The sequence below is a fragment of the Ceratina calcarata genome, unplaced genomic scaffold (assembly GCF_001652005.2).
Source record: "Ceratina calcarata isolate Rehan_Ccalc_2016 unplaced genomic scaffold, ASM165200v1 scaffold356.2, whole genome shotgun sequence".
Taxonomy (NCBI): domain Eukaryota; kingdom Metazoa; phylum Arthropoda; class Insecta; order Hymenoptera; family Apidae; genus Ceratina; species Ceratina calcarata.
Window position 1 is genome coordinate 13405 of NW_017158586.1, and position 11717 is coordinate 25121.

An 11717-nucleotide genomic window follows, 5' to 3' on the forward strand; every position below is an offset into this window, starting at 1 on the left:
TAATTACTTTATTTATTAAATTCGTAACTATTTAATGTTTAAATATTTGATTTACAATATTTGGTTTTCGCCTATTTCTTTTTTTATCCATAATATCTGGAAATACAGAACTGGTTACAAAAAAGAGTAATGACTGTCATTACTGATAATGAATCCTGCAATTAGATCATGTTCTTTGAAAATTCGATAGATTATGAAATTATTTTTATACATGTTGAATTAAATTAAGCATTTAAGGACAACATAATTGATTTTAATACGATCTTCATAAAAGTTTTGAATCTATTCGACCAAAATTCGAGTTCACAGTTAAAAGCAAAATTAAACTATTTAAAATTGAATAACTTTTTTAAAATCGGACCAAACGACTCGAGTTTTCCTTAGTAGCCAATTGGATTAGTTTACTAAATTATCTGTACGAAAGATTGCAGAAAAATAAAAATTGGTGAAAAATCGGAAGAAGAAACATGGAGGTTTTCCAACTTCTTTATCTGGATTTGTAACGGAAACTGAGACAACAAATTTTTATTACTTATATGAGATTAATATATGTCGAAAATTTCATTGTTCATCACATGAAAGTTTGCAAGGTTCTTGAATCCATCTCTAATAATAATGATTTATGATTTCAGATCTTTAAACGTGAATCAAAATGAAACATCAACGCATACGCTCACGCAGCTGTTCATAATAAATAACAAAATAACCAACCCGAACGTGGTTTTAAAATTGTATCTTACGAACGTGATCAAATGGTCCGTTATGAGCGTCCGTACGTTGATAGTACTTTGTGAACATTTCCCATTGCCGGCTGACATTTCCGTATGCAGCATAAACGAATATTCGCCAACGATGGATGCGAACTCCGTCAGGTCGTCTCTTATAAAATGGTTATTGAACATTCCTTGGCAGAGGACAGTGACAGAAATCATAATCGACGAGCTCTGCCTATCGCTCATCAGTATGACATTAAAAACGAAACACGAGAATCGAATACGATTTAAGGAATACAACGTGAACGATCAATGCGACTGTTTAGAAGATGAGAACTCTGAATCATTTTATGAGCACATCGAACAGTGCTATCTGCTATTAACGTATAAAAAGAATTTGTTCACCGACGACGCGAAAAGGAGCGAAAAGCTAAAAGCAAAAGTTAATGAACACGTACTGTACATGCAAGAAATTCTAACATTCATGACGAACAGCTTGTACAGTATGATCAATGAAACTGTAAGAGGTGATCTTGATGTGATTATAATTAAAGTAGCAATTGTGGCGAAAGCTGTATCGATGATGAAGGAATTAAACATGATATCGAAAAATATCGAAGAGTTGCAACTCGTGCAGGGATTGAAAAAGTACATGGCCAACGTTAATACTTTACTGGAACGTCTGAACCCGTCGAAAGAGAATTATTCCTATTTGTACAGAGTAACGAAAGCGCTTTGTTCGCTGTACGAGACATCGTACGACGTTCAGGTAGCAGAGATAATCGTTTCGTCCGCGACGTTGAACATGTTAAAAAATATATTCAATTTAATGAACATCGCGGATGATGAGATCGCCAAATACGAGATTAGCAAGAATTACATCAATCAACAGAGGAGGCGCAAGTGTTTAAACAGAGAGGACGTAGAAGAGGAATGCTGCAAGTATTGCGACAAAGGTACCATTAGAATACAGGCAACGAAGGCGTTGGCACTGTTTTGCTGTATAACCGTGGAGCAAGAAAGCTCGCATGAAATTCAGATAAAACTGATGAACAATTTCCTAAACATAAATATGTACGATCTGTCTCACACGGTTAATTTTAAAATGGCTGTAATGGTTTTGAAGTCGTTATCCATGTACGGGGAAGGAAGATTGTGGGAAAATCACAGGTACTCGCCATTGGAAAATCTGTTGACATTGCATCGCACGTGTTACAAGGATGAAACCAGCATGCGTTACATATTCAGCGTTTTCCCGTACTTCTTTAAGTACTCTCTAGAGCACGACTCTTGTAAGATAAACGATTTAATGAAAATTATCGTTGAATTTAATAAGCTTCGGTCTGAGAAGAAGAGATATGGTTTCGTCGCTCAAATAGAGTATGTTAAGTGCCTTTCAGAAATTATTCGCATCAGTCCATCTCATTTACATTACAGTACGAACGAAGCCTTGGACGAAATGTCGGTATTAGAAGGTCTCTTGTCGTCTCTTACCAGTTCTTCGTTTATGGTGAGAAAAGAGGCAATCAAATGGATACAGAGTATATATTCTTCGAAAAGTATTGCGTTTTTATGGAAGGAAGCGTTGTTTGCGAGAATAGAAGCCTTAGCGCGTGCGATAGCGATTGACGAGAAGACAAACGTTCGAATAAATGCAGACAAGAAAGAAATTACAACGGCGAGTACTTTGTTGACGCTCGGTGCGATTGCCTCTACCAGCGGAGCGTTCCAGAGCCAGGCTTTGTCATTGATGTTACAGTTCATCATTGACAATGAGATAGACTGCGAGAAAATGCTAAAAACGATAAATATCGCTACAGATCGGGTCAACTGCTCGAATCTCATCGAAAAGAATCTCAGCTTCTTGTTGACTTATTGGTATAATTCAGAGTACTCGTCGCGATCGTTTCCTTGGAAGTTAATGCGTTGCGAATCCGAAACACAATTCTACCAAACGTGCAGTAATACCTTAGCGTTTATCAAGTTCAAACGGTTGGATTTGCCCGAGGTCGCTTCTGTTTGCAATCGCGCGAATTTGCCGTTCGAACAAGTGATCGAAAATATCTTCCCGGAAGTCCTCGCGTGGCTGTTATATTGTGTCGATGGGAACGAGAGGACTATTTCGAAACAATCTGCGTACGAGGTGTTTCATAAATTTCAATCGAACGAAGATGAATTCTGCCGGATGAGAGAATTTTCTAGCTTGCTTAACGGGAACTTCGCGAAGATTCTGGTGTATCTTGTTGGGAGATTGCACGACGAGGATCATCTCGAGGAAACGCTAGGGATAAGAATGTCATTGGCGTTATCGGATCCTCCTCACTTTAAGAAACCGGCGATAGACAATTGTTTGAAATTAATCGTCAGCAATTATTTTCAAGACGGCGTCACGCTGTTGGAATATCTCCTACGTTGCAATGGTTCGAGGATATTGCAGAGGGTGTTGTCAGACCTGAACGAGAGGATTCATAAACAAGGATTCGAAGAGCATAGGATAAAAGCTTTCCATCAGTACGCGTATTTTTGTACATTGGTCATCGACGAATTGCCGCGAGAATATTTTGACGCGATGTCTACATACGTGATAAAAGATATCGGTTACAGTTTACTTCACGTTATTAAAATATACGACGACGTTCGACGATTGGCCTGCAGATACTTTTACGACTTCGTTAAACGAATGTTCCCGGTGCGAAGCGAGCAGGTGAAACAAATTTTGAAGTTCACCGTCGCAGTTCTGGTGCCTATCGTTCAAACGGAAGAAACTTCCGTTGCTTTGGATATACTCAACTTCTTGATAGTTGATCAGAAAGCGTTGCTTTCCGACGTGATACAGAATTTAAACGTATTTCCTAATATCCCGGTTTTCCAACGGATACGAGAGATTCATAATAATTTGAAGCACCAGACGAAGAGAGTTCACACTTTGGAGGAAGAGATACAATATTTTCTGAATACCATGATTGATAAAAATATGGATTGCAGCATGGAAGATATATCTCATTTGCTGATGCAGCTATCGACGAGGAAAGAAGAATTGCGGAGATTGTACGACGCGCTTGAAAAGTTTCGCGGCTTTTCCGAAGATTGTGCCACAAGTTTGCTACACCAGCTGGTCTACAAACTTATAAAACTGACAGGATCCGCAGAAATGGATGTTTCTATTGAGGCAGCGAGATGTTTGGGCGAGTTAGGCCCGACAGATTTAATGTCAATGATTCTGTATCTCGAAAAGGGCCACATTAAGGAATCGTCCGACTTGATTGAAATATTGTCGTACAAGATAATAATAATGATGGTGAAATTTTTATTCGAAAGCGACATTGAGCTTCGGAGGATCAGCGCCGGTGTATTAAACGTCGTACTCTCGTCGTTTTGGGGTCGACAATTGCTGAACGCAACATATATGAACAGTTTAAAATCCGTTTTAGGCGAATCACAGGTTCCACCTCTAGAAACGAGTAACATTCAACCATTTATACTTGCCAATGATAAATGTTTAAAAGAGAGTAACATCGGTATAAATGAGACTAACCTTAATGAGATTCTTGACCAAGATAATACTATTTGGACGATTCAATCTGAAGACTCGTACTCTGATTGGATCGTCCAGGCAACGTGTAAAGTCGCGGTGTGCTTTACACGATTCTATTCCGAATATCTGATCCCCGTATGCCGTTTGAGTACCGATTTCTGTGAAATGATTTTACCGAGGATCGTGTATTTAATCATTCATACGGATGAGAATTCGACGAGCGCCATATGGAAATGCATCGATAGATTCTTCGAGCATCATTTCAATTTCAACACAGAAACGAACGTCCCCTCCCATAAATCAACGAACTGCGATCACCGCATCGTGCGGTGCATGTTGAACATAGTAAATTACATCAGAATGCAGATACCGAGCAATCATTTGAAGCTGAATTACATACACATAGCGAAGGCTGCTCATTATTGCTCCGCATATTTCACAGCGATATTGTACGCGGAGATGTCTTGCGAAGCCATCTTAAACGACGACGACAGGTCGACCAGCGTTTCGAAGATTGATCGCGTTTACCAATTGTCGCCTCGTCAAGGAAAAGTGATACAAGGCATACTACGAGATTCGTATGCGAAATTAGGCGACCTCGATGCCATCAGTGGCACCGGTTCCTCGCACTTGCAGCATTACTCTACTCGTATTCAACACTACGTCCATACCAACCAATGGGACAGAGTAATGCTTGCCAATGACGTTGAACTTTCGTAAATGGATGTTTCTATTGAGGCAGCGAGATGTTTGGGCGAGTTAGGCCCGACAGATTTAATGTCAATGATTCTGTATCTCGAAAAGGGCCACATTAAGGAATCGTCCGACTTGATTGAAATATTGTCGTACAAGATAATAATAATGATGGTGAAATTTTTATTCGAAAGCGACATTGAGCTTCGGAGGATCAGCGCCGGTGTATTAAACGTCGTACTCTCGTCGTTTTGGGGTCGACAATTGCTGAACGCAACATATATGAACAGTTTAAAATCCGTTTTAGGCGAATCACAGGTTCCACCTCTAGAAACGAGTAACATTCAACCATTTATACTTGCCAATGATAAATGTTTAAAAGAGAGTAACATCGGTATAAATGAGACTAACCTTAATGAGATTCTTGACCAAGATAATACTATTTGGACGATTCAATCTGAAGACTCGTACTCTGATTGGATCGTCCAGGCAACGTGTAAAGTCGCGGTGTGCTTTACACGATTCTATTCCGAATATCTGATCCCCGTATGCCGTTTGAGTACCGATTTCTGTGAAATGATTTTACCGAGGATCGTGTATTTAATCATTCATACGGATGAGAATTCGACGAGCGCCATATGGAAATGCATCGATAGATTCTTCGAGCATCATTTCAATTTCAACACAGAAACGAACGTCCCCTCCCATAAATCAACGAACTGCGATCACCGCATCGTGCGGTGCATGTTGAACATAGTAAATTACATCAGAATGCAGATACCGAGCAATCATTTGAAGCTGAATTACATACACATAGCGAAGGCTGCTCATTATTGCTCCGCATATTTCACAGCGATATTGTACGCGGAGATGTCTTGCGAAGCCATCTTAAACGACGACGACAGGTCGACCAGCGTTTCGAAGATTGATCGCGTTTACCAATTGTCGCCTCGTCAAGGAAAAGTGATACAAGGCATACTACGAGATTCGTATGCGAAATTAGGCGACCTCGATGCCATCAGTGGCACCGGTTCCTCGCACTTGCAGCATTACTCTACTCGTATTCAACACTACGTCCATACCAACCAATGGGACAGAGTAATGCTTGCCAATGACGTTGAACTTTCGTTTGGGAATACGAGTATGATCAGAGGTATGCATTATTATTTTATTATCAAGTTAAAGTGAAGAAGTTATACTTCGTTGCGTGTCATAATGTGAAATTGCTATAAGCAATTACCCAGAAAAAGTGTTAGAGCCGAAAACCGATGATTCTGGAGGTGTTTCTGAACAACATTTTTCTTTGATACAATGCAAAGTGAGGTATGGTTTTTGAATTATTGACGAAAAACACTGACCAATGAGAGCACGAGTAGAGCCCGCGCTCAGCCACGGATTGGTTGGTTCGAATCGCGACGCGCGGCGGTGGTTTAGCGCGGGCTCCATACGTGCTCTTATTGGTCACTGTTTTTCGTTAATAATTTAAGAATCATGCCTCACTTTACACTTACGCAAAGGAAATTGTTGTTCAGAAACGCTTACAGAATCACCTCTCTTCGACTTTAACACTTTTTCTGGGACAGTATAAGACTGTATAATGCAAAATAAATCGTTGCAGAAATGGCGAACGGATTACACCAGTCTGGTCTTCAATACCTGCTCGGTAATTTTATATCCATGTCGTCGAAGACTGGTGAAAAAATAGACGAAGATATTTTGTACGAGTCTGCTTGGCGCCTGGGCAACTGGGACGCCCTTGACGGCAACCAGTTCCTCTACTCGCAAAATAATTTCGGTTCGAAGTTGGATATAACCGAACGCGATTATCATTTTTACCATTATCACGCTTTGAAATGTTTCCACGAGGGTAACGAAGGAGGTGTAGCGGACGCGATACGAAACGCACGCGCAAGCGTAATCAAAGCGCTTAGAAATACTAGTTTAGGTAAGGAAACGTTACATCTTTCGATAGAAGAGACATTATCATTAGTAGGCTACGAATTTAAAACATTATACAAGGTGTTCCAGAAAAAATGTTATAGCCGAAGAGGAGTGTTTAACTTTTTCAAATTTATACGTATAAAAATGTCTTTCAGCTATTAACAAAGAAAATTCATTCAACGTTTTCACGATTTAATATAAATATCTCAAAGGAATTACTATTACTAATACTATTGTATTTATCATTGTAATTAATTAGGAATTATATACAGGGTGTCTCAGGAAAAGTGTTAGAGCCGAAGAGAGGTGATTGTGTAAGTATTTCTGAACAACAATTTCCTTCACCAAAATGCAAAATGAGGCATGGTTTTTAAATTATTAACGGAAAACACTAACCAATAAGAGAGCGTGTAGGGCCCGCGCTGAGCCATGGCCGAGCGTCACGATCCGAGCCAACCAGTCCTGGGTTTGCGCGGGCTCTACGCGTGCTCTCATTGGTCAGTGTATTTTGTCAGTAATTCAAAAACCATGACTCATTTTGTATTTTACCAAAGGAAATTGTTGTTCAGAAATACTTTCAGGATCACCCCTTTTCGGTTCTAACACTTTTTCTGGGACACTCTGTATATTCCTAGGTTTATGGATATATGTATAGTGTAATATCTCAAAGTTTTTTTAAATTATAAAGCAACTCTTAACTATTTCTGAGCTGAGGCACGTGTTCATTGACTTATACTACTTGAGAAATGCAATAATTGAGAAATCGTAGAAAGTAAAATTAAATAGTTCTTTTATCGAGCATATGTAATATCGTTTACTGTGAAAACAATGATTGTTCAAATGGAAACATCGTAAGCAGTGCGAACAATTATTACAAAAGCGAAAGTCAGCCTTATTTAAATCATTCTCGATAGAAGTGCTGGTGAAAAATGATGAATTTTTTTATGCTCGAATCGTTTGCCTCTTCTGGGACACTCTGTATAAAAATCTGAATTTAGATTTTTCTTATTATTTTCTTGATAATGTATAAAATGTTATTTTTATTTTAGAAAGCAACAAAACTATATACAAGAAATTAACACAATTACAATTGATTCGTGAGATTGAAGATCTCAAATTTGTCAAGGAAAATGATTATGGAAAGGTGTTGGACAAATGGCAGCAACAGAACATCGCAAATTTCAATGATTTTCGGTATATGGAACCTATTTTAACTCAGAGAACCGTCATGTTTCAAATAAATGACACGTTGGCGAACAATTCAAACATTAAACATGCATTATTCAATACATATCTTCAGCTATCGAAAATAGCAGCAGATAAAGACAATTTGCAAATCGCTACTCGTTCCCTAGGTATTACATACAATTCACATATAAATGTTTAATCGTGAAATCAGAATTTAATGTAATCATGCCTGTAAAAGTTGTTCTAGCAAAGCAGAGTGATTTATCTTCAAAAATCCAAGATCGACTACTTTATCAAGAAGCTCTGTTAGCGCGGCACAGAAACGATTTGGATGTTGGACGATGTCTGTTACTTAATTTAATAAATAAAAATACATTGGATGGAAACCTACGAGCGCAGATATTAAGAGTCTACGGAGACTGGATGGCCGAAACAAAATCGGAAAACCCTCAGGTATACGAAGTAGATTTAAATGAATGAACTTTACAGAAAGCAAATCTTTTGTACGAATATATTCAATTAAAGCAATTTATCAGTTGCTCTTTCTAATCGATTAAACCGTTTCTTAATTTTCAGACTGTGATAGAAGAGTATTATTTGAGATCTATAAATTTAAGTATGTCGATCAATGAACAGAGCAACGACCATGAGATTGTTAAGAATTTACACGATACTCAAGTAGCCCTTGCTCGTTTCGCTGATACCCAGTTCGAACAGATTAGCTCGTACATGAAATCGCCTCAGTTCGAAATCCTAAAGGAATGCGTTACGTATTCCTATAAAACAATTGACGAACAATCAGTTCCTGAGGACAGAGACGTTCGACAGGCCATGTTTTTGAGTCGCAGACAAAATACAAACGACGCTGAGGAATTGGAACACATACAGAAAGAGAGAAATAATTATTTAATTTTAGCTTTAAAGTAGGTAGTCTCATGTCTTTTTAATATAGAATATTTATAATATTTGCCTTTTAATCATACAATTTGCTTGCGCGACAGGTACTACTTGAGAACGTTGCAACAAAGCGAGAGTTATAATTTATTAGTATTCAGGGTAATAGCTCTCTGGTTGGACAATGTACACCACAAGGAAGTTAACGATTTATTAGAAGAGAACCTGAACTTTATACCCTCTTTTAAGTTTATCCCGTTAGTACCGCAACTGGCAGCCCATATAACCGAAGATCTTGATCAATTCCACGCAAAGATATACAATATTATGCGACGGTGCGCCCTAGAGCATCCGCACCATACGTTGCCAGTATTGCTGGCATTGAAAAATTTGTATGGGGATTGCGATAATAGTTCAATTAGAAAAGGGAAAACTCCAGAACCGAGAGTTCTCGGTGCTCGAAAATTGTTAAAAGAATTAGGAAAGTTTAATATACGGAAAATTATATTCGAAATGGAACGACTATCACGAGCTTTAGTGACGTTGGCTAATCTTCCTGCTACTTCGGCCAAGGGTACGCCTATTATTGTATTAAGTGATTTTGTTTGTAAATATATTTATGATAAGCTATTTTTTTCACAGCGGGCGTTATTGTTAAAATTCCCAAGAACCAAGAAATATTGAAGATAAAACAGTTCGAAAGTATTTACGTGCCGACGTTAAGGATCAATGTGAACCCTTCGCAACATTACAATTCCGTCGTCGGTGTCGCTAAATATGCGGAGACGTATGAAACCGTCGGAGGCATAAATACTCCGAAGAAATTGGTTTGCATCGGTACAGACGGAATAAGTAGATATCAGTTAATAAAGGTATATACTGTTCGTTAATTTGTTGTTTCTCAACGTTTAGGTACGTGGATTTTTTACTGTACGATCTGAACTTCCAGGGTAAGGATGACTTACGGCAAGACGCCGTGATGCAACAAGTTTTCACCGTGATGAACACGTTGTTACGATCACACGAAGAAACTAAACGCAGGAAACTGGCAATTAGGACGTACAAGGTAGTAGCGTTAATTAACATAATGCACGTATATTTATTTCAGTCTGTTGGCTCAGAAATGTACTCGGTTAATTTCTCTTACCCATACGTTCCTCACTCCATCCTCTCATCACTTCCTTCATCTTTTTAATTTTATTTCTACTATCTTACATTTTGTACCTTTAGCGTTGTCTTAATAATTTTTCATATTTCAAATTGGATATTTAATCTTGAATGATGGAATTTATGCTTTCTCTTAGGTCGTACCCTTAACGCAGAGATCAGGTATAGTGGAATGGTGCGACAATACTTTACCCATTGCAGCTGTATTAGTCGGGACGGATAGTCTTCCCGGATTGCATAAGAAGTACTACCCGAGAGATTACACAGCAAGACAGTGCAAAGAGAAATTAGCAGTAAGACAGTTCAACGTTTTCACGTACATATTATTAGATTAATGCATAGAAAATGGAATCTTCCCTGAATCTTTTCAGTCGAAAATTATTATTCTATTTATTTTATGATTATTATTATTATCATTATTGTATTTCATGTATCATTATTATATAGAGTGATTCACCAGACATTACCACCTAGATTTTCGTCGTTATTATTATACGTAACAAAGGATGTTTGTATATAATATTCAATCGATTTCGAAAGGCACATTCTGCTGTTGCGAGCTATTTTGTAGGTGTGTACGTAAAGACATGAAGGTCATCAACGTCTTTTTAAATGGGATTGTGTAGTTTTTCCTGCATCAATCGATAAAGCTTTATATTCTCTAGAAAAGAGTATTAAACTATTGTTAGTAAAAAGACACTAATTAAGGAGATACCTCGAGAATCGTATTATGGGACCACATTTTATCGAACAGAAATGTGCAGACATTTGACAAACACTTTATAGTCATTTTTACATGATTTATCATTGCATGACAAACATTGTGGCTCCTGTTGCCCTGCATATTATGGAAGAATGAGAAGAAGTGTATTAACCCTTTGTGCACTCGAGGCCTTTTGCGCTCGAGCGAACCAGCAGCTCGAGACGATTTCGGCNTTATTATATAGAGTGATTCACCAGACATTACCACCTAGATTTTCGTCGTGAAATAAGTTTTCTGTTTAGGCAGCAACGAAATACACGCCCAGTAGAAAATTGAAAGTGTATATGGATTGTTGTGAACATATGCATCCCGTGATGCATCACTTTTTTACTGAAAAATATCCTTCGCCTGAGACGTGGTTTGAACGACGATTGGCGTACACTCGCAGGTAGCATTCGCAGTATTTCAAATACTAACTTCTTAAGTCTCGTCTTCGATTAATTCTATTTTCTCTAATCTACAGTATAGCGACAACGTCAATGGCAGGATACGTACTGGGATTAGGAGACAGGCATCTGAACAATATCTTAATCGATCAAACAACAGCAGAAGTTATCCACATTGATTTTGGTAAGAACTCGACTGTATAATGTAATCAAAGAGCAAGAACAGTATCATTACGGTGACCATAAGTTCTGTATTTCCGGGGACAGATTGCTGAAATACAGAACAGTCTCTGAAATTTTTTTAAGAAATACAGGACGTTCAAATGTTCTGTATTTAGTTTTTAGTCCTGTATTTGCATATTATTATATATAAATTATTTAGCATCAAATATGATAAAAATAAGCCTTTCTCAACAAAGTTTCTAATTTCTTTTTTT

At 38.1% G+C, this 11717-nt stretch overlaps 1 protein-coding gene across 1 annotated transcript in view; it reads left to right on the forward strand.

The window, feature by feature from the left end:
* tefu (Serine/threonine-protein kinase tefu) overlaps nt 1-11717 on the forward strand; it is a 15737-nt gene that overhangs the window by 2707 nt on the left and 1313 nt on the right. The window contains exons 5-17 of the mRNA XM_018025509.2: nt 425-473; nt 633-4964; nt 4995-6094; nt 6560-6886; nt 7932-8237; nt 8309-8523; nt 8647-8993; nt 9072-9538; nt 9607-9836; nt 9914-10030; nt 10269-10424; nt 11137-11282; nt 11358-11464. Coding sequence (XP_017880998.1) covers nt 425-473; nt 633-4964; nt 4995-6094; nt 6560-6886; nt 7932-8237; nt 8309-8523; nt 8647-8993; nt 9072-9538; nt 9607-9836; nt 9914-10030; nt 10269-10424; nt 11137-11282; nt 11358-11464 — 7899 coding nt within the window. The remainder of the gene's footprint in view (nt 1-424; nt 474-632; nt 4965-4994; nt 6095-6559; nt 6887-7931; nt 8238-8308; nt 8524-8646; nt 8994-9071; nt 9539-9606; nt 9837-9913; nt 10031-10268; nt 10425-11136; nt 11283-11357; nt 11465-11717) is intronic.